Raw genomic sequence first — 19,383 nt, 5'->3', positions numbered from 1 at the left:
GCGCAACCAACATGTTGTTGGCCCATGATCAGCCAGTGGCTCCACGCCAAAGCACAGGTCATGTTTCAAGTCAAATAGTGCTCGAATCACTTATTTCAGGCCACCGAGCACTAGAACCAAACACTCCAGTGCCCTCGTTCTTCTCAAAACCATCGCCAACCTGAATCATCACAATGCAATTTTCCGATGGTTCTCCATATCCTCCAAGCGAATCTGATATCTCAGAGATCCCACGCGATCTTGAGAAAGAAGATGCCACCGAAAAACTTTCACTTCTTCCCAATCCTCCCTCTCGACCTCGATGTATAACCCCATCTGGTTTTCGAGATGTTGCAGAAGAGCCTGGGCTACCAAAGCCGACTTTTCAACATTGCGCGTACTATAAGCTGCCACCCGATATCAGAAGATACATTTTGATACTGGCTTTTGGCAGTCGTCGTCTTCACACAGATTTCTCTTACGATTATCCCGACATGTCTTCAGAGCTCATGCAACCGTTGGATAAGAACTATTGTGGCATCGTCATTGAGAATACGTATGGCGACAGACAACGAGTCGTCGAGGACTACCAGCATACGGTCATTGAAACTACAAGTGATGTAACAACAGCTACCGCGACAACAGAGTCAACTTCTTCGGAGGCAACAGCAACCTCTTCTTCTAGCGGCACAACCTTCACCACCGACGAGGCTACTACCACAAAAGCGGCGACTACTTCGGAAGAAGCAACCTCAAGCACAGAAGATGCCGATGCGACCCCCACAATTGATCCCAACTACCAGCCCCTGGTACAGCAAGACCCTGAATGTCTCGAACCGGCAGATGGAGATCACGGCGCCATTGATCCAGGTACTCAAGATGACTATGCTGAGGACTTTAGCAGCCAGGAACCAGATGGAGGATGGGAGGCTGGAGCAGATATCCAGCATTCTTATAAGGAAACATCCCATGGTGTTGTCTACGAGTACAAGGTCAACTGGGCCCAAGACTGTATTACTGATGGAGATACCCAAGATATCAGATGGCCTTTGGGTCAAGCTGGTGATATTACTGCATACTCGCTCATGAGGGATGCTTTTGAGAAATGTAAGCTTACTAGCCCAAACAAGAAGTGCCACACTAACAGTGAGCCAGGCAACAACGGCGGCATTGGTGGATCGATTCAAGCAGGGTGTTTGGTCTACACTTTTAATGGTTATGATGAGTAGATAGCCAGAATTAGGAGAAGTGAGTTTAAGTTTTAGCCAGCGTTTGGAGGAGCCGATGGTTTCTGTAAGCAAAAGGGCTGGGAACGAGATTACCTGTATGTTGTCATTTTGTGGTGAGATTTCGGAACGGACGAGGCAGCAAAATAAAACAGGCATCAACAAATGGCGACAATCTTCTAGGCAGCAAGACTGAGACCATGTACAAAGGAAGCCGAAATCACTCTGACTGCCATAGACCACTAAACTTCCCTAAAGTCGGCCTTGCTCTCTACATTATGACTGTAACCGAAGTCGGCTGCATGGGTGTCAAGCCCAACATGAACATCATGGACCATACCACTCCAGAGGGCAAAATCCTGACTGACGCTTGGAATACCGTCATCAGCAAGCCTGGTGGCCCTCAAAGAGTTTACTGGGGCCTGGAATCGGTTGAACCATCAATGGTCTGGTGCTTTTTCGACTTTGATTCGATCGAGCAACATCGGCGATTTGCTGAGGAGTAAGTTCTATACTAGGACTCAACGTGAAGTGACTAATTGGCATAGATACGGCGCAGATGCAGTTAAGGATATTCCCAAGATCTGCACGTATGGAGAGTTCTCGAAGCATATCAAGATGGTTCCGTCTTCTGACGTTCTTGGGTCACCTCTCACAGAGATCATACTGGCATATTTCCCCCAAGACATCTCAGAGGAAAAGAAAGAAGCTCTCTCGTCCAAGATTCAGGAGATTCTCAGACAAGCGTTTTCTGGTGAGGCTAGAGTCGCTCACGCCTGTGGCGTGGAGAACGACTTTCCAGCAAGAGGTGAAGATGGACAGCCGAGATCAGTTCTCATGGGTTTCGTTGGATTGTCTCATTCCGAAGCTTGGGGAACTTATCGTCAGACCGACGCTTGGAAAGAGGCACTCTCGAGTATTGAACGGTTGGAGGGTTGTACGAGTATTTATAGCTTTGCGATAAGGTCCCAGCATCTGGAGAGGTTGGAGGGATTTTGATACTTAATTGGTCAGAATATGCAGTCGTCATTACAAGTCTTGACTTTTCTTCGATTACGAACTGATCGTTCCCAAATTCCAATACGAGAAATTAACAATCTCTGTAAAGCCACGTTTCGGACTTTCGGTCATTTCTTCTTATCATTTGATAATCAACCCTCTAACTGTTCTCTTCCAACCATTCCAACATGTGGAGCCGTAAGACTCACAACTCCATCTCTTCCAACCGAGATTTTCTTTCATTCTGCGAAGATCTCCACTTCTGCCCGTCTTATCTCCACGACACTACTCTCAACAAGGCAATCCACGCCTCTAGGTTTAAGCTTATTCGCTGGATCGTGGTGAACTACCTCTTTGAGATTAGCAGAGTCCGAAAGTCCGAAGATCCATGTGGCTTCTGGTAATTCCTATTCTGGATCATCGAGGGGTTGGATTTGGATTTTTAAGCAATTTTTATGATCCAAGATAGATCTCGCTTGTCGGGGGTATAGATTTAAAGGTATAGATTTGAGTGTTTAAATCTATCCCTTGGGTTAGATTCGATAGGTTTCGTATAAATTCATCATATGCTCTTGAGATATCGCCTTCTAACAATAGCGGACCCGAAATCCACAATCCACACCCAAAACGGTATAACTTGACGAAACACTTCCCAAATATTTCATCACCGCCATCAGAACCTACCCCAATCTTCATCTTTATCAAGTTATGACTAAGAAAGTCAACACTCCAACTGGTGTTCTCGACCAAGAACGCAATGCCTCTCGCGAACCTTCACTCTTTGACCAAAAAGAACTCGATCGTCTAGGTCGAGAGCGTCCAGCATGTTTCTCAAACCTCTTATCGGAGTTGGGCTTTATCTTTGCGGTCGTGGGTTCGATGATGGTTAGCGAGTATTTTGTTTCTGGTTTTAACATTATCCTACCTTCGTTGGCTGTTACACTCGAGATTCCGGATGAGGTTAGGACTTGGCCTGCTGCTGTCATTAATCTTACTACGGCTGTTTTACTTCTTCCGTTCGCGAGACTTTCTGAGATTCATGGTGGAAGATTCATCTTCCTCGGCGGACATGTTTGGTTGATTATTTGGTCGATTATCGGAGGTTTCAGTCAGAACCCTACCATGCTTATTGCTTGTCGAGCTATGCAGGGCCTAGGGCCTTCAGCTTTCTTGCCGTCAAGTGTGGCGATCATGTCACGCATTTATCGCCCAGGTCCAAGGAAGAATCTCGTTTTCAGCATGCTTGGCGCCTTTTCTTGCATCGGCTTCTACTCTGGAATCTTCTTCGGTGCATTGTCGGCCCAGGTCCTTGGTTGGAAGTGGTATTTCTTTATTGGTGCTTTCTTTTGCGCAAGTATCTTCATCACTGGTCTTTTGACTATTCCAAAGAGCCATGGAGATTCACTTCCTGATTTGAAGATGGACTGGTTGGGCACTGCTACGGTTGTACCGGGTCTTGCATTGGTGGTGTATGCATTGACTGATGGCGGAAATGCGCCCCAGGGCTGGAGAACTCCTTATGTCTATGTTACCTTGATCTTGGGTATCATCTGTCTCGCACTGTTTGTGTACATCGAGGGATGGCGAGCCAGCCAACCTCTTATGCCTGCAGAAGTTTTCAAGACGAAGTACATGAGTCGATTGGTCTTTGCGCTATTCATGTCCTACGGATCTTTTGGTCTGTTTCTTTTCTACGCTAGCTTCTAGTAAGTACCGGCTCATCAGCCATCTGTCATTCTCAACTAACATATCATCAGCATTGAATCGGTTTTACACATTGGACCCTTGCTCACAGCAGCTTGGTTCATCCCTCTCGCGGCTGGCGGTTTCATTTTGGCTATCGTTGGCGGCTTCGTTCTTCATATCCTTAGCGGGCGATTACTCCTAATCATCTCCGGCCTTGGTTTCCTCGGCTCAACGGTCTTATTTGCACTTATTCCCGACAGTGGACGATCCAACTCATTCCTCTACTGGGCATTTGTCTTCCCCGCCATGATTCTCGCCACAGTTGGAGTAGACATTGCCTTTAACGTTACCAACGTCTTCATCACAACATCCCTCCCTAATCATCTTCAAGCAGTTGCCGGTGCTCTGATCACCAGCTTGCTCTACCTCGGTATGGCATTTTGGCTAGGTGTTGGAGAGATGGCAGTATCTGCGCAAAAGGATATCAAAGGTGCTGAGGATGTTGATGCACGAAGCCAGTATCAAATTGGTTTCTGGACTGGTGCTGGACTGGCTGTGGCGTCTTTGTTGATCTTTATCACGGTCAGGATGGAATCGGCTAAAGCTGATTTGACAGCGGATGAGAAGGCTCAGAGAGAACGAGAGAGAGCTGTAGAGCAGAGCACAGAGTAATGAGCTTGTGGTTCGGCTTCTGGATATTTATGCCTGAATTTAGAGTTCCAAAAGTTGGTTTACGGACATTTAACGGAAATAGAATACACTAGAGTAATAGCTACAGAGATTGTCGAATTTTGATTATATTCACTTGATGGAACAGAGAAAGTCAAGGAGTTGCACATCTTCTGAGTACAGAGTAGAGCTTAGAATTTGGTAAGATTGCTCTATAGGAGTTCTTCTGATTACAGAAGCTTGAGCACAGTCTTGCAGTCTCCATTTTGATAAAATCATGAAATTGAAAGAAGGTGTCCTGCAGCTCTGAGTTCACTAACATGGATCCATCTAAGCGTTTGTCGATGGCTCATGTTGCGCCGCACCTGGACATGGTTTAATTAACTCTATCTTCAGTCGAACTCTAGACCAGTCTTCTGCAGTCTCGCATGATGTCCGTCCGTAGATAAGTCGGTCCTACCAGTACCAGGGTTACATCTAAAGTTCTTTATCCTTAAGTTTAATTACAACTCTGAAACCCACGACAGGGTCACGCCCAGCCGCACAAGCATCCAGACCGCTTAACCCAAAATCATGGTGCCTTCAACAAAAACGCTAATCCTTGAATTTTAGAAGAAAGAAACTGTCATCCCTTCTCAAACAGTCGATCCGGTACGCGTTGCCCCCTCGAATTTTAACGTTGGGGTTTGCGGGGGAATTACCTTTGCAGCGTTCAATGGGGGCGGGGTGATCTACCGCTAAGAATGGGGAAATACAGCTCCACGGGAACTCTGAGCCGCGGATAATTTACTGTCCACGAATGAGAAGCTGCCCGCTGGGAACAAGCTTATTCAGAGAACCACTGTAGACGACGCTCTGTTAGCGAAAACAACACTTCCAATCTGGGGTTTGTTAACTTTTTTGACATGAGACGAGGACCATTAAACTAGCTATGCGGCTTAGACCCGCTTGAGAAACTGGGGGTCATGTATTCGGGAGTACCTCCGAAATGATCATCCAGTCTTTGTATATAAAACCTCTAAACATCCCTATGTTTCTTTTCTTCTGATCCTCAAGCCAACTCATCTTCTGCACTGACAATCTTTTCACAATGAAGGTCTCGAGCTTCTTCTCAACCCTCTCCCTCTTCGCAGGCGTTCTCGCCGGGGCCATCGACCTCCCTGCCGGTGTTCCTCGCAGCATTGAAGAGTTCCGCGCCAAGCATCCCTATGAACTTCCCGTCAAGAGAAGTCATCGCAAGGTCTATACTATCAGACATAGTAAGAACGACAACGATGATGTCTCGTCAGAGTTCTATAAGGGCTTGAAGAAGGCGAACAAGGGAGGTACTCTGTATCTCCCCAAGGGTCAGACTTTTGTCATTGGCAAGCCCCTTGATCTCACCTTTTTGAATGATATTCATGTTCATCTTGAGGGTGAGATTAAGTTTACCAATGACACAGAGTATTGGCAGAAGAATGCTTATAAGCATCCTTTCCAGGTATGTCACTGAAACCTTCATGATGAGTTGAGACTAATGGTTGTAGAACTCGATCATGTTCTGGAAGTGGGGTGGCAAGAACATCAAACTTTACGGAAAGGGTGTTCTGAACGGTAACGGTCAGCGATGGTGGAACGGTATGACTCCTCTTATCATATTTTAGGTCATATTCTAACAATATGCAGAGTTTGCCGGCAAGGAGATTCTTGACACTACCAACGCCTACCTCCGACCTATTCTGTTCTATGCTCAGAACGCCACCAACCTGGACATCCAAGGAGTTCACTTCAAGGACTCCCCCTGCTGGACCAATTTTGTCGTCACCTGTAAGGAACCCTAGCCAAGTCCTGATGATCATGTACTGATATTCTTCTAGCCAAGGACATCTCGTTCAAGGACGTCATCTGCACTGCTCGCTCTACCAACGCCACTGCTCTTCCCAAGAACACTGACTTCTTTGACTCCCTGAACGTTGAGAACCTCAATGTTGAGCGTGCCTGGGTTGACATTGGTGATGATTGCTTCTCCCCCAAGAGCAACGCCACCAACGTCCACGTCGACACCATGTACTGTAACGGTAAGCTCACCCCACTCCTCGCATCACATAGCTTTTACTAATAACCTTAGGCACCCACGGTCAGTCCATTGGCTCTCTCGGCCAGTACAAGGGCGAGATGTCCTTCGTCAAGGACGTCGTCATCGAGAACGTCTGGATGCTCAACGGCCAACACGGCGCCCGTCTCAAGACCTGGGCCGGCCCCGACATCGGCTACGGCTTCATCGACAACGTGACCTTCCGCAACTTCTGGGGCGGCAACAACGAGTACACCGCCTTCATCGACTCGTGCTACTTCAACATCAACGCTACTACCTGCGCCCAGTACCCCTCTCGCATGAACATCACCAACATTCTCTTCGACAACTTCACCGGCTACAGCTCCGGCAAGTACGGTAACGCTGTTGCCAAGTTGACTTGTTCGACTAGCAAGGATGCTGTCTGTGAGAACATCAAGTTCAAGGACTTTAACATCAAGACTCCTTGTGGTGGAGACCCTGTGTTCTTGTGTGATGGTGTTAAGGATATCGGTGTGGATTGTGTTAGTGCTACTAGTGCGGCGGGTAAGGCTGCTTTGGCGAATAAGTGTGTTGCGCCTCAGGCTTCTGCGAGCCCTTTCAAGGTTAGAAAGTTCAACGGTTAAGAGATGAGGGGGGTTGGGGTAATTAGTGTTGTACGATGAATGAGATATCGATGGCTTTTGGCCATTGACTTTGACTTTGAAATTTTGATAACCAACTGTGATATCTTCTGTGGCTCAAGCTCGTAGAGAGCCAGATACATTTCTTTGCGAGAAGTAAAGAATCATGCAAGAACAAGGTCAAGGTTGAAGGGATAGGTTGAAGGGATAGGTTGAAGGGATAGGTTGAAGGGATAGGTTGAAGGGATAGGTTCGAGAAACGAAGTTGCCATTATGATGGATCTGGAATGCTGGATAGATACCTTGAGCAAGTCGATCTTACCAACGGACCTACGATGTTACAGAACTCGGCGGGCACAATTAATTGTTTAATTCTTCTGTAGCACAAAGCGATTTGAATTTTGATCGCGTAATGCTGTTAAAGAATCAAAGGTTGGTTTGCATGTTACCTAGTAGTTAGGAAATATCGCTAGGTTGAATAAAGTGATAATTTGGATCTTTAGATTTTACACGGCAAAGAACTGAGGTGCTTGAACAACAACGAAACACTGTTAAGAAGCTGAGCTTACAGTCTCTCAGTGAAAGAAATAAACCCAGAATAACAGGAATTCTTTCACTGCATCGACTAGTCTTTAACTCAGTGATGTCCCCAGTCATCATTGTTCATGGCACGGGTTGTGCAGATGATCCAGGGTAAGCCAGCAGTTTTGCGTCTGATCACAATGAGAATGCTGATTGGGTCGTGATAAGAACTGCCGGGAAGTGGGGCCTCTCAACGCTCCTCGCGTACCGAGCGTGCTTGCCCAGTGCGAAAGACTCGCTAGACTCGGTTGCTGGGGCTGTCACTTTCCAATTAACGCGTGAGGACGCGTGCACCCTGTCCCCTACTAAATTACCTGACGCGACTACAGCTCAATCTAAGAAAGACATGGCCCTCCCAATCTGAAGTTCCCATCCACCATCCTCACCTTCATTCAATCACCTACTTATTCTTTTTCGTCCAGACTTTTGTTGTTTTGCCAATTGTTACTGATTGTTTGCCTACCGACACATACTCGTCATCGAATACTGTCCACTGTCTCTTTTTACCTGATTCACGCCTGTCGATTGCCCTGCCTAGCACATTTAATCGCTGCGCACTGCTGAGGCCATTCACCACTATGGCGAGCCAACGATCAACTGCGGCCCGAACGCCCGCTAAAGCGACCAAACCGGCTGCCACTACTTCTTCAGCCAAGCAGCGTTCAATCGTTTCTTTCTTCCAAAAAGCGCCCCCTTCTTCCCCCGCCGCTGCCGCATCATCGCCTCTTGCAAAAGCGTCTCCCACGACCAAGCAATCCTCGTGCTTGAAAGAAACAACGAAGGCAAATTCTTTGTCAAAGACAACTCCGCTCTCCAAGTCCAAGCCCAAGCCAACTGTCGCCATCAAGCAAACAACCCCCGTCCCTGATAGTGACGCTATTGAGCCCCCTAGCTCCCAGGAGAATCTCGATTCGACCATGAAGGTAAAGAATGCCCCGAAAAGCGCAGCGACACGAGCTGACACGGACCGACAGAAGTCCTCCAAGATGAACCACGACGCTCTCCCCAGCAGTCCGACTCGAAAGGTGAGAAACTCGCAATGCAAGATACTAGCCAGATCAGCCACTGATGCTCCCGAAGGTCAAAAAGGTTGTTAGTTACGCCGAATCCTCAGAGGAAGACGAGCCTTTCCAGTTTGGCGGGCCCGCAAGCTCGCGTCGAAGAGCGAGAGTACGACAGGTTGTTAGGGATGAAGACGATTACGAAGAACAAGAGGAGGAAGAGGCAGAGGAGAACGATAGTGGTTTGTCTCCCCGTGTCTGATTCACTGTTCAACTCTAACGATTGCAGATACTATGGATGACTTTATCGCATCAGACTCAGACGAAGATACCTCTCGTTCCAAGAAGCGAAAGCGACCCTCAAAGCCCGCTGCTCCCCGAAAACGATCGAACAAGTCATCGCCCATACCTGAACCCCATATAGATATCAAGGATAGCATTCTTGAAGAAGATGAGCTGATGGATGATGTGGGAGGCTCTACGGCCTCGCAATGGAGCTACGATGCCACCTCTACCGATAAGCAGCCGGTAGTCAAGCCCGCTGAGAGGGTGGCTTTGAGGGACCCTAAGTACAAGGAGAAGGCACACACCAAAGATCCCGACCAAAGGTATCCTTGGCTTGCCAATATTATGGATAAAGACAAGCGAAAGCCCGATCATCCCGAGTACGACAAGCGAACAATTTACATTCCTCCTGCTGCTTGGCAGAAGTTCTCTCCTTTCGAGACTCAATACTGGAAGATCAAGCAGAACCTTTGGGATACAATTGTCTTCTTCAAGAAGGGCAAGTTTTACGAATTATACGAGAACGATGCCACCGTAGGACACCAGGAGTTCGACTTCAAGATGACAGACCGGGTCAACATGCGCATGGTTGGAGTGCCTGAGAGTTCGCTCGATCACTGGGTGAACCAGTTTATCGCCAAACAATACAAGGTTGCTCGTGTTGATCAGATGGAGACAAACTTGGGTAAAGAGATGCGCGAGCGACAGGATAAGAGCAAGAAGGCCGACAAGGTCATCACCCGTGAGCTTGCTTGTATCCTTACAGCCGGAACACTTGTCGACGGTAGCATGTTGCAAGATGACATGGCCTCCTACTGTGTCGCTATCAAGGAATCTGTCGTTGACGATCTCCCTGCTTTTGGTATCGCCTTTGCTGACACTGCTACTGGACGTTTCTACCTTTCTACCTTTGTGGATGATGTGGATTTGACCAAGTTTGAGACCCTCATCGCTCAAACCGGCCCCCGAGAACTACTTCTTGAGAAGTCTCGCTTGTCTACCAAGGCACTGCGTATCCTCAAGAACAATACTAGCCCAACCACCATCTGGACACACCTCAAGCCAGGTGACGAGTTCTGGGAGGCGGATAAGACCCGTCGCGAACTCGACTGTGGAGGCTACTTCAAGGCAGAAGATGCTGACGAGGAGGTCTGGCCTGAAATTCTTCAATCGCTACGCGATGATGATTTGGCCATGTCGGCAACTGGAGCATTGATCTCATACTTGCGCTTCCTCAAGCTTGAGAGACCTTTACTGTCGCAGGGCAACTTCGAGCTCTACAACCCCATTCAAAAGAATGGAACACTGATCCTAGATGGGCAGACGCTCATCAACCTCGAAGTCTTCTCCAACTCGGTCAACGGCGGTTCCGAGGGTACGTTGTTCAGCCTACTTAACAAGTGCGTCACGCCCTTTGGAAAACGTCTCTTCCGATCATGGGTCGCGCACCCGCTTTGCAACATCGATCGCATCAACGAGCGTCTCGATGCTGTCGAGATGCTCAATGCCGATCAGACGGTACGTGAACAATTCGCCTCACAGCTTGTCAAGATGCCCGACTTGGAGCGACTCATCTCCCGAATTCACGCTGGGGCTTGCAAACCCGAAGATTTTGTCAAGGTCCTGGAAGGCTTTGAGCAGATAGAGTACACCATGAGCCTTCTGGGAGCTTACAAGGGTGGTAACGGCCTCGTCGACCGCTTGATTTCATCGATGCCAAACCTCGATGAGCCTTTGAGCTATTGGAGATCAGCTTTCGATCGCAGCAAGGCACGCGACGAGAAGCTACTTATTCCTGAGCGCGGTATTGAAGAGGATTTCGACCAGAGTTCTGATCGCATTGAGGAGATTAAGCAGCAACTCGAAGATCTCTTGGCCGAGAAGAAGAAGGAGTTCAAGTGCAAGCTTCTCAAGTTCACAGACGTTGGTAAAGAGATCTACCAGCTGGAAGCTCCCAAAAGCGTTAAGGTTCCTTCGACCTTTCGCCAAATGTCAGCGACAAAGGATGTCAAGCGCTGGTACTTCCCTGAACTATCCCAACTTGTGCGAGAGCTTCAAGAAGCGGAAGAAACCCACTCACAGCTCGTACGCGAAGTTGCGTCGCGATTCTTCCAAAAGTTTGATGTTGACTATGAAACATGGCTGCAAGCCATCAAGATTATCTCGCAGCTGGATTGTCTTGTCAGCTTAGCCAAGGCATCCGCGTCTCTTGGCCAGCCAAGTTGCCGCCCAGAGTTTGTGGATGAGGAGCGAAGCACTGTTGACTTCCAAGAGCTGCGACATCCTTGTATGATGAACACAGTCGACGACTTCATTCCCAATGACATTAAGCTTGGTGGTGACCAGGCTAAGATCAACTTATTGACTGGAGCCAACGCTGCCGGTAAATCTACCGTCCTTCGCATGGTGAGCTCTTTCTTCTCAACATACTATTGTACAATGCTAACAACCACAGTCTTGCGTCGCCGTCATCATGGCTCAGATTGGCTGCTATGTCCCTGCCACTTTCGCACGCCTCACTCCCGTCGATCGCATCATGTCTCGTCTCGGCGCCAACGACAACATCTTCGCCGCTCAATCGACCTTCTTTGTTGAGCTTTCCGAGACCAAGAAGATCCTTTCCGAAGCCACACCCCGATCACTGGTCATTCTGGATGAACTTGGTCGTGGAACCAGCTCTTACGATGGTGTCGCCGTCGCCCAGGCTGTCCTGCATCACGTCGCTACTCACATTGGCTGTGTCGGTTACTTCGCCACTCACTACCACTCTCTCGCGACAGAGTTTGAGAACCATCCCGAGATCCGAGCACGAAGGATGCAGATCCACGTTGATGACGAGGAGCGTCGTGTTACCTTCTTGTACAAGCTGGAAGATGGTGTCGCCGAGGGTAGTTTCGGTATGCACTGCGCCGCTATGTGCGGTATCTCATCACGCGTGATCGACCGCGCAGAAGTCGCTGCCAAGGAATGGGAGCACACCAGCCGTCTCAAGGATAGTCTTGAGAAGGCAAAGACAGGGTGTTACATCCCGCTTGGTATTCTCAGCGACATCGGTGCACTGCTTGGCGATAAAGGCGAGATGGGAGATGCGGCTGTGGATGTTCTTCTTAATGCTATCGAGGCATTGTAATATGACACAAATAAGGCTTGGAACACGGAGGAACGGACAGGTTTCTAGAGGAATTGGTGATATCTTGCAAGGCGTGTATGGCGTCGACTTTACATGTATTCGGACTGACGACCTCTGATAGAGTTGTCACAAGGGGATCGATAGGCGTTGCAATGGAGTTCTATTTGAGACAGACATGCGAGATCAATGTGCTTTGGGGCGTTACAGACAGTATAATGAGAGGCAATTGCCATAGCGATAAAGAGACCTAGATAAATAGCAAAAGATACAAGATCCCGGTTGACCATTGCCCATACAACCCAGCGAACAAACTCAATTCAGCATGACGCCGATCCCAAACCATGACAAACAACAAAGCTGATACTCAGTCCATCGTTCAACATGCAAATCACTCATCATATCTCAACAGAACGAAGCCAGTTCAACTCGAATACCATACTGTCAAACAAATCACCTATCCGGATCATTGCTATCATAATCAGGCTCTGGAGCCGGAGTCGCAGTCTTTGAGCCAGCCGCTTTTTTAGGTGCAGGTTTTGGTGCAGTTTTCGAAGCAGCCTTCGAAGCAGGTGCCACAGCCGCAACCGAAGCAGCCGTCGAAGGAGCAGGAGAAGCGGTAGCGGTTTTCTGCATACGAATTCGACTCGAGGCACGCGAGAGTTGCGTGCTGGCCTTCCTCCCACGTTTGGGAACCTTGGTGCCTGTGACAATGTTAGTCCTGTTCATATCAAGGCATTGGAGAGCGGTAGGGAAGAGGACGGAACGGGAGGATAGTGTTGGTACTTACCAGTCTTGGCCTTCTTCGCAGCGGGTTCCTCAGTCTCCTCCTCAATTGAAGTAATTGCACTCTCAGGCCTCTTTAATGCCGGAGTAGCATCAATGTTGAGATTCCTAATGTCCTCCGGAACAGTCGCATGCATCGACCCATCAGTGTCAGTGTCGCTCTGATACTTATACAAAGTATCAGGAACTTCTACTCCGGTGTACATCTTGCGTCGCTTTCGTCCATCCGAGGTGTCATCCCATGGCAGACCGGGCGCTTCCCACGATCCAGGGAAAGGAGGGTCCCCTTCGTAGGGAGGCCAGGGAATGTCCCACCATTCATTGTTATCTGGGTTATTGGGGTCGGAGCGCCAGACTGATGCGAACTGGTCGCTTGAGTTGGTAGGATAGACCGTGCGTGCGTATGTTGGGTAGCGACGGCGGAATGATTTCTTGATCTTGCCGAGCGCCTTGGGTATGTCAGAGCCTTTGATCCAACCGCTGCGGTTGGGGAGACGTTCAATTGAGCCTGGAGCGTTGCGAATACCGCAGCATCGTCTCTTGTCGGTATGTGCCTGTGGTGCGTTAGTATGCCTTTCAGCATGGTAGGGATAGATACATACCTCGACTTCTGCATCGCGACCGATGGGCGAGTGGTTGGGACTCTTGGTTCGCTTCTTAGGCACCTTGCGGAGACACTTGGAGCAGTACATGTCCTCGTTGGGATCAAAGTCGGGATCTTCAGGGCCGAGTTTCTTCACCCAGTCTGGAGACTTCGCTCGACGACGGAAGGGCTTTCCTCCTTGCTCATTTGGTTCCTCGTCGTAGTCATCAGTCTCATACCCATCATCTTTATACTCGCCATCCTTCTCTCCCGTATGGTGAGTCTTCCTGGCCTTCTTGCTCTGGGCTCGTCCTCGGGCGACACTGCTTTGAGCCTCGCTGCCTTGTGCTTCAGTGGAGGAAGCCGTTGTCTCAGGCGGTTCTTCCTGAGCCTTGGTATGCCGTCGCCGACCACGAGAAACTGTAGAAGCGGCTTCGCTGTGGCTTTCAACCGCCGATTTGATCTCCTGTGTTAGAGCCTTGCGTTTCTTGCCCGCTTTCTTCGTAGGGGGTTTCCTGGAGGCAGGCTTCTTGGTTACCACCACAGCACCAGTTGACTCGTTGGACTCATCCATAACCTCATCGTCTGAAAAGACCTCAGTCACCCGCGGAGTCGGGCTTAGAGACTTGCTCTTCGAGGCATTCCGAGCAGACTGACTTCGAGCACGTGAACGACCAGAAGGCTGTCGCTCGCTGGAACTGCCACGGTTCCCATTGTCACTGTCACTGTCATTATTGCTCTCATCCTCGTCATCGTCATCGCCATCTCCATCTTGATCGTCCTCATCATTTGATGGAAGCAATTCACTTTGCCGCGTTTTGTGGCATTCCTCAATATGACGAAGATACTCCGGGGCAGTCATATCCCCAATGACAATACCGCACTTCCCGAAGTATTGACACTTCTTAACGGGCGGACGGTGTGAGCGCTTTCGAGCTTCAAGATAAGCCTCAGCTCGAGCGGCGGCTTCCCGTTCGAGCTTCGCCCTGGCTTCCTTGTCAGCCTTCTTTCTAGCCGCATCTTGAGCTCTTGCTTCCATCTCTTCTGCCGCCGTTGGTCTGATCCTCCGAACGGTTCCCACCTCCCCCCTCAATGGGCTCCCGGTGTTCTGAGAATAGACCATATATGGACGCTCTAAAACCGGCTGCAGATCACGCCAGAGATCATAGACATGACAGTCCATGTGCTTCCTACAATCCTCTACCTTGCGTTTGCTTCTTATTTCTTTGCCTTCCTCATCTGTGCCCTCGACTACGAAGAACGGAAGATCGCAGAATGGACACTTCGCAACCTCAGAACACCAATGCCCGGTCGTGATGTGGTACCATAAGCCCCAAGAGCCGAGCCCGCTGATATCAGGAAAAGCGCATTTTCGGATGGGACAAACGTCTGGAGGATCAAGGACAGCTACTGGTCCAGTCATGTCATACCAGGCAGGGGGGTTTGAGAGACTTCGTGGAGGCTCAGGAAGTTTGTGTGTATCCAGTGTATCCCGTGCCTTTTTCGCTCGTTGGATAGCCCTCTGGACATGACCAGGAAGCGGAAGCTTTTCTGTTGTTGGTGTCTCTACCGGCGGTGGCCTAGCCGTCAAACCACCGCCAGGGAGGTCTGGTGGCACTCGACGAGACCCAGAGAGATGGGATGGCAATGGACGAGCTGCCGGAGCCGGGTTCGACGCTGTACTAGGTCCCATATGAGCTACAGGAGCCGGGTGGCGAGGGGGAGCTGAACGAAGTGCAGTGAAAGGATTAGGAATTTGTCCCAGAGAGAACGGCTCAGCAGATTGGGTTTGAACTACCGGTGGCGGGTAGCCTGCAGGTTGCTGAGGGGGTTTCGATGGGTGCGGTACTGCAGGCGTCGTCCTAGGAATAGGCTCATCCACAAGACCCAAGACATTCTTCAGGTCCCTAGTATGCTTCTCCCGCATATGCTTCATCCTCTGAGACTTATCCCACCATTCAAACATTGGCTCATCGCACCAAGGACACATTCGCGACTTATGAGCTTCCAGAGTATGTTGCTTCCTGGCCTCATGATCGTCAGCCCGGCAGGTGAAGTCGCAGTCCTCAAAGATGCACTGCATGGTGCGCTTGAGAAGCAGGTTACGAGTGTTCCAGAGGGCGCGCTGCAGCTCAGCTTGCTCGGTGGGTGTGAGGATGGCTTTGGAGATCATCGGGACGTTGCCAGAATTGGTGGTGCGAAGCATCTTCTCTGCAGGCGCTGCAGTCACAGGGATGCCAATTGCAGCTGGCGAAGACCCAGCTCCGAGGTTACCAAATATACTGGGTTGAGTGGCCCATGTGCGTTCTCGGGCCTCTCGTGGCGCGTAGTCGTCAAAATCCCATGATGACCTGTGGGAAGGACCAGGTCGGGAGGTAGCGACGTGTTCGGTCCCGTTATCGTCTTCATTGTCATCGCCGTCGTCACCACTCCCAGCGTCATCGTCCCCTCTGCTTGATTCGTCACTGCTGTGATCACTAGGGATTGTTATCTCAACCCTTTGATTAGGGGCGTCTCCAGACAACGAATCACCTCCCGACGGCGAGTCATCTCCCTGCAACGAATAACCATAAAGATATGAATCTGAATCTGAATCTGCTGGTCTATAAACCCGGGGACGGTCTGCGGGATAAGGTCTGTTGGCCCAGTCAGGTCGACTGGTTGCCAAAACACCAACATCATACTCCTGCTCCTCCTCAGCTTCAAACTTGCCATAAAGCGTCGGTGCCTCAGGCAACGCGAGTTTCGAAGCCGGAGGCTCTCGGATTTCGACATGAGGCAGCGTAGGGCTCACGAACGCCCCAGCTCTGTAGGATGAGCGTGCTCGGTCAATTACCTCGTTGTCATTAGGACTCGGGGAGCCGAGTCTTTGGGGCGATGAAGGGTAATTGATGGCAGGGTCGACTATCACATCTTTTTCGACGTTCTCGATTTCAAGAGTATCTGCACCTAGCCGAGGGCGCGTGATATAAAGTTCGGGGTTAAAATCACGAATGCCCCAGATGTTGTCCTCCGATATGCATGCATCCCAGTCGACATCTGATTTCTTGACAAATGAAACTGTAATGTCTGGAGACGTAATGGATTCTCTCACACGATACCATTCAACGTCGGATGCGTCAGGGCGGATTAGGTAGGATGGTGTGTCTCGAGTTTGAAGACTGTTGGCACAACGAGTCTCCTTGAGCAATATGTGATCCTGGCGCATGTCTCTCTGGTACTTGGTCTTGGATACGAGTTGGTATACTGCTTCAAAGATCTGACTGGCTTGAGATGTCAGAGGTGGCATCTCGACCGAGATCTCTTGTCCATCGTGCCAAGCAGGGAACAGACGACAGCGCCCAGGGCGAAAATGAGGGTGAATGGTCAAAAACCAACTTGACAGAGTTTCGATCTTCTCGCCAACAAGGCGTCCGTAGGCATCCTTGTTCCCACCACGATATCCACGTTTCGGAAGAATCTCCAAGCCCTTGATGCCATCCCCATAGCTATTTGTGGGGTCTCCCTCAAGCACATACACGGTCGAAAGCTTTCTGCTCGACTCAGGGTCAAAAGCCTCCGTAGAAATCTCACAAATTGGGTGGAAGGCTGCGCGATACTCGTCTCCAGAATTACTGTCATTTACCAACAAGTGAGGGTTAGGGCTTGGGTAATAGTTGGGAAAGATCAGAGGTTTCACATCGGGGTCGAGCCAGGTGCATTCAATCATCCAGCAAGCGCCGGGGCTGTTCAGTGGGTGAAGAAGCTCCCAAGTCGATTGCGGCAGACCCATGGCACCGTAAACGACAGGTACGGTCAATGAAGCGTCTGGCTTGTTCTTGTCGTAGAGACGGAACAAGGCATGGTTGTACTCGGAGCATCCCGCATCATAGTAGCCCAAAGGTCGACCAAAGAGGATATCAGTGGCGGCCCTGAAGTAAGCATTGTACTGCTGAGATGCATAGTTGCTAGCGACGAAGCTTTGGGTCTTGGTTTCGGGGAATGGGATATAAGCATAACTGATGGCATCCTTCTCAGGTCCATTGGGGAAAGACCCAAGAGAGCGCCCAATCCTGACGGTGTCTGTCTCCAGTTGCTTCTGGGAAGGCTCCCAGTGCTCGGTTGTGTTTTCTGAGTCCTTCCGAATGTAATCAATAAAGAGAGTACAGCAATCCTTGTGTGACTTGTCTTTCGGGCCCCAGGCAAAGTGTTCCTCAAGGAAGAGCATTGCTTTACTATCCCTTGATAAGGGCAATTTGTCACGAATGGTTTTCCTGTCTCCGGTCTTCTTATCAAAAACATGGAGGTCGAATCTGTACTCCCTCTCCCTAATATCGTCAGGATTATTATGTAATAGTTGTCGTAGGACGAGTGCAAATGATCGCCACTTGCGAGGGCGAAATGGTATGCGCCCATAGAGGTTATAAAGATAAGTCCACCCTTCCTCAGGGACAGCGGGAGTCTCAGTTGAGGGGACGTAGTCACAAGCGATGCGATCGTCGCATGCGGCTTGAGGTGAACTGGGTCCTTCGCCTCCACGAAGACTCAAAATCGGTTCGCTTGCCCGTGGAACCGGGACGGGCCGACTGAAGGCTTCCTTAGCTTGATGTTGTTAGTCGTGTATCTGAAGATTTGAAGAGGTATCGTAGTCAGCTTACCTTTCAGGCTATCCTTTCCCCAGTTGCGACGGTCGTGAGCTGTAAGAAAATGCATTGGTGGTTTGATGTTGTACAATGGGACTTCCTCCTCCATACCCACAGCCAGGGAGAGCTCTTTGAGAATGTCTTCCATTGGAGCAATTGGCAACCCAAAGTACATCATCGTGAGCTTTGTTTCCAAAGAATCCTCGACGCCCTTGAAGCGATCATTCAGAAGAGCCTCGTAGCGCTTTGTATTGGCAGTTTGCAATTCCTTCACGTCTGCGCGATCAGATGGCATCAACATGCGACTCTCATAGTATGTGAAGTCTTCTCGAACGATGTCTTTAATGGGAGTATCCGACTTCAGTCTTTTAGAGAAAAACTTGTGCTTCTTCACCCATTGTGAATCGTTTGGGCCGATAAGAAGGTCGAGGCGCGTCGCGGCAATGTCAGAAGGTACGTAATCGAGGGAGGACTCATCCTGGCCTGCAGATGAGAGTATATCGGCCATTTCCTCCATCTGCGTGAACAACCATACACTACCACAAGATGAGATGCTCGTCAAAGGCGGATTGCGAGGGTTACGCTCTATGTGTATAATGAAAGGCCAAGAAAAGATACAGAGATAAAGGGTATCAACAAATGAGTGTACGTGAGAGTATTCTGGGAGCTCAGTTGGTGTGGATAGAACAAGGGAAAGGGCATAAAGAGAAAGAAGTCATACTGGTCAAAAGTTCTGGAGGGTCACAGAGGGTGTTAAATCGCACACCTGATGCAAGACCCTTTGAGGCGAACCTCGTCCGGTGGCCGCAATGGCCTGGGGGCAGTACCATTGTTCTCAGGCTAGCATCACCGCACGTACCAGAAGTGGTTTGCCATGGTGTTGGCAACAAAGAGAGATGTCTTCCTTTTGACAAGTTGATGGGTGGTCTGTGACGAGGATCGCCCTTCCTCGGCGTTACCGTTCATCCTTTGAGCTTAGCTGATCTTGTTTTCGAGGGTTGGCTCAAAGGTCAACATCTTGCGCTGCATTCCGACTGCTGTATTAAGAATAATTCAGCATTTTTATGAACGTTTTCTTAGAGTCTGTCGCAACCCGTGTAAATGCATTGAGACAGAGGAAGAGACCGTTGGAAACAAAAACGGTTGGTGACCTGACGGCCAA

The 19,383-nt window shown here is 49.6% G+C and overlaps 4 protein-coding genes across 4 annotated transcripts; 3 read left to right on the top strand and 1 right to left on the bottom strand.

Annotated features, from left to right (window-relative positions):
- Positions 1–488: 488 nt before the first annotated feature.
- FOBCDRAFT_179412 (major facilitator superfamily domain-containing protein) lies at positions 489–4,643 on the top strand (the record flags this gene model as incomplete). The annotated part of the gene is made up of 5 exons (XM_031177547.3): positions 489–1,086; positions 1,389–1,707; positions 1,754–2,142; positions 2,911–3,910; positions 3,962–4,643. The coding sequence occupies 5 exons, from the start codon at positions 489–491 to the stop codon at positions 4,560–4,562; spliced, it is 2,907 nt and encodes a 968-aa protein (XP_031048680.3). The 3' UTR covers positions 4,563–4,643.
- A 976-nt stretch (positions 4,644–5,619) lies between these two features.
- On the top strand, positions 5,620–7,320 carry FOBCDRAFT_317523 (exopolygalacturonase). Its single transcript, XM_031177546.3, has 5 exons — positions 5,620–6,039; positions 6,086–6,176; positions 6,225–6,365; positions 6,416–6,616; positions 6,667–7,320. The coding sequence occupies exons 1-5, from the start codon at positions 5,650–5,652 to the stop codon at positions 7,236–7,238; spliced, it is 1,395 nt and encodes a 464-aa protein (XP_031048679.2). The 5' UTR covers positions 5,620–5,649; the 3' UTR covers positions 7,239–7,320.
- Positions 7,321–8,175: 855 nt separating this feature from the next.
- Positions 8,176–12,508, top strand: FOBCDRAFT_219329 (muts domain V-domain-containing protein). Its single transcript, XM_059609529.1, has 5 exons — positions 8,176–8,740; positions 8,792–8,842; positions 8,898–9,060; positions 9,108–11,509; positions 11,559–12,508. The coding sequence occupies exons 1-5, from the start codon at positions 8,396–8,398 to the stop codon at positions 12,231–12,233; spliced, it is 3,636 nt and encodes a 1,211-aa protein (XP_059464519.1). The 5' UTR covers positions 8,176–8,395; the 3' UTR covers positions 12,234–12,508.
- A 175-nt stretch (positions 12,509–12,683) lies between these two features.
- Positions 12,684–19,187, bottom strand: FOBCDRAFT_290836 (uncharacterized protein; the record flags this gene model as incomplete). Its single annotated transcript, XM_031177544.3, has 5 exons — positions 12,684–12,934; positions 13,021–13,570; positions 13,619–18,180; positions 18,237–18,757; positions 19,081–19,187. The coding sequence occupies 5 exons, from the start codon at positions 19,185–19,187 to the stop codon at positions 12,684–12,686; spliced, it is 5,991 nt and encodes a 1,996-aa protein (XP_031048677.3).
- Between the last annotated feature and the right edge of the window lie 196 nt (positions 19,188–19,383).

Source organism: Fusarium oxysporum, chromosome III, assembly GCF_013085055.1.
Source record: "Fusarium oxysporum Fo47 chromosome III, complete sequence".
Lineage (NCBI taxonomy): Eukaryota > Fungi > Ascomycota > Sordariomycetes > Hypocreales > Nectriaceae > Fusarium > Fusarium oxysporum.
Note: the sequence above shows the minus strand (reverse complement) of the source record. Positions and strands in the feature narration are given on the sequence as shown.

Coding starts and splice junctions, on each gene's coding strand:
- FOBCDRAFT_219329 (XM_059609529.1), top strand. CDS start 8,396: ATGGCGAGCCAACGATCAACTGCGGCCCGAACGCCCGCTAAAGCGACC. Junction 8,843..8,897: donor CCAGCAGTCCGACTCGAAAG/GTGAGAAACTCG, acceptor ATGCTCCCGAAG/GTCAAAAAGGTTGTTAGTTA. Junction 9,061..9,107: donor GGCAGAGGAGAACGATAGTG/GTTTGTCTCCCC, acceptor TAACGATTGCAG/ATACTATGGATGACTTTATC.
- FOBCDRAFT_317523 (XM_031177546.3), top strand. CDS start 5,650: ATGAAGGTCTCGAGCTTCTTCTCAACCCTCTCCCTCTTCGCAGGCGTT. Junction 6,177..6,224: donor CGGTCAGCGATGGTGGAACG/GTATGACTCCTC, acceptor AACAATATGCAG/AGTTTGCCGGCAAGGAGATT. Junction 6,617..6,666: donor CGACACCATGTACTGTAACG/GTAAGCTCACCC, acceptor TAATAACCTTAG/GCACCCACGGTCAGTCCATT.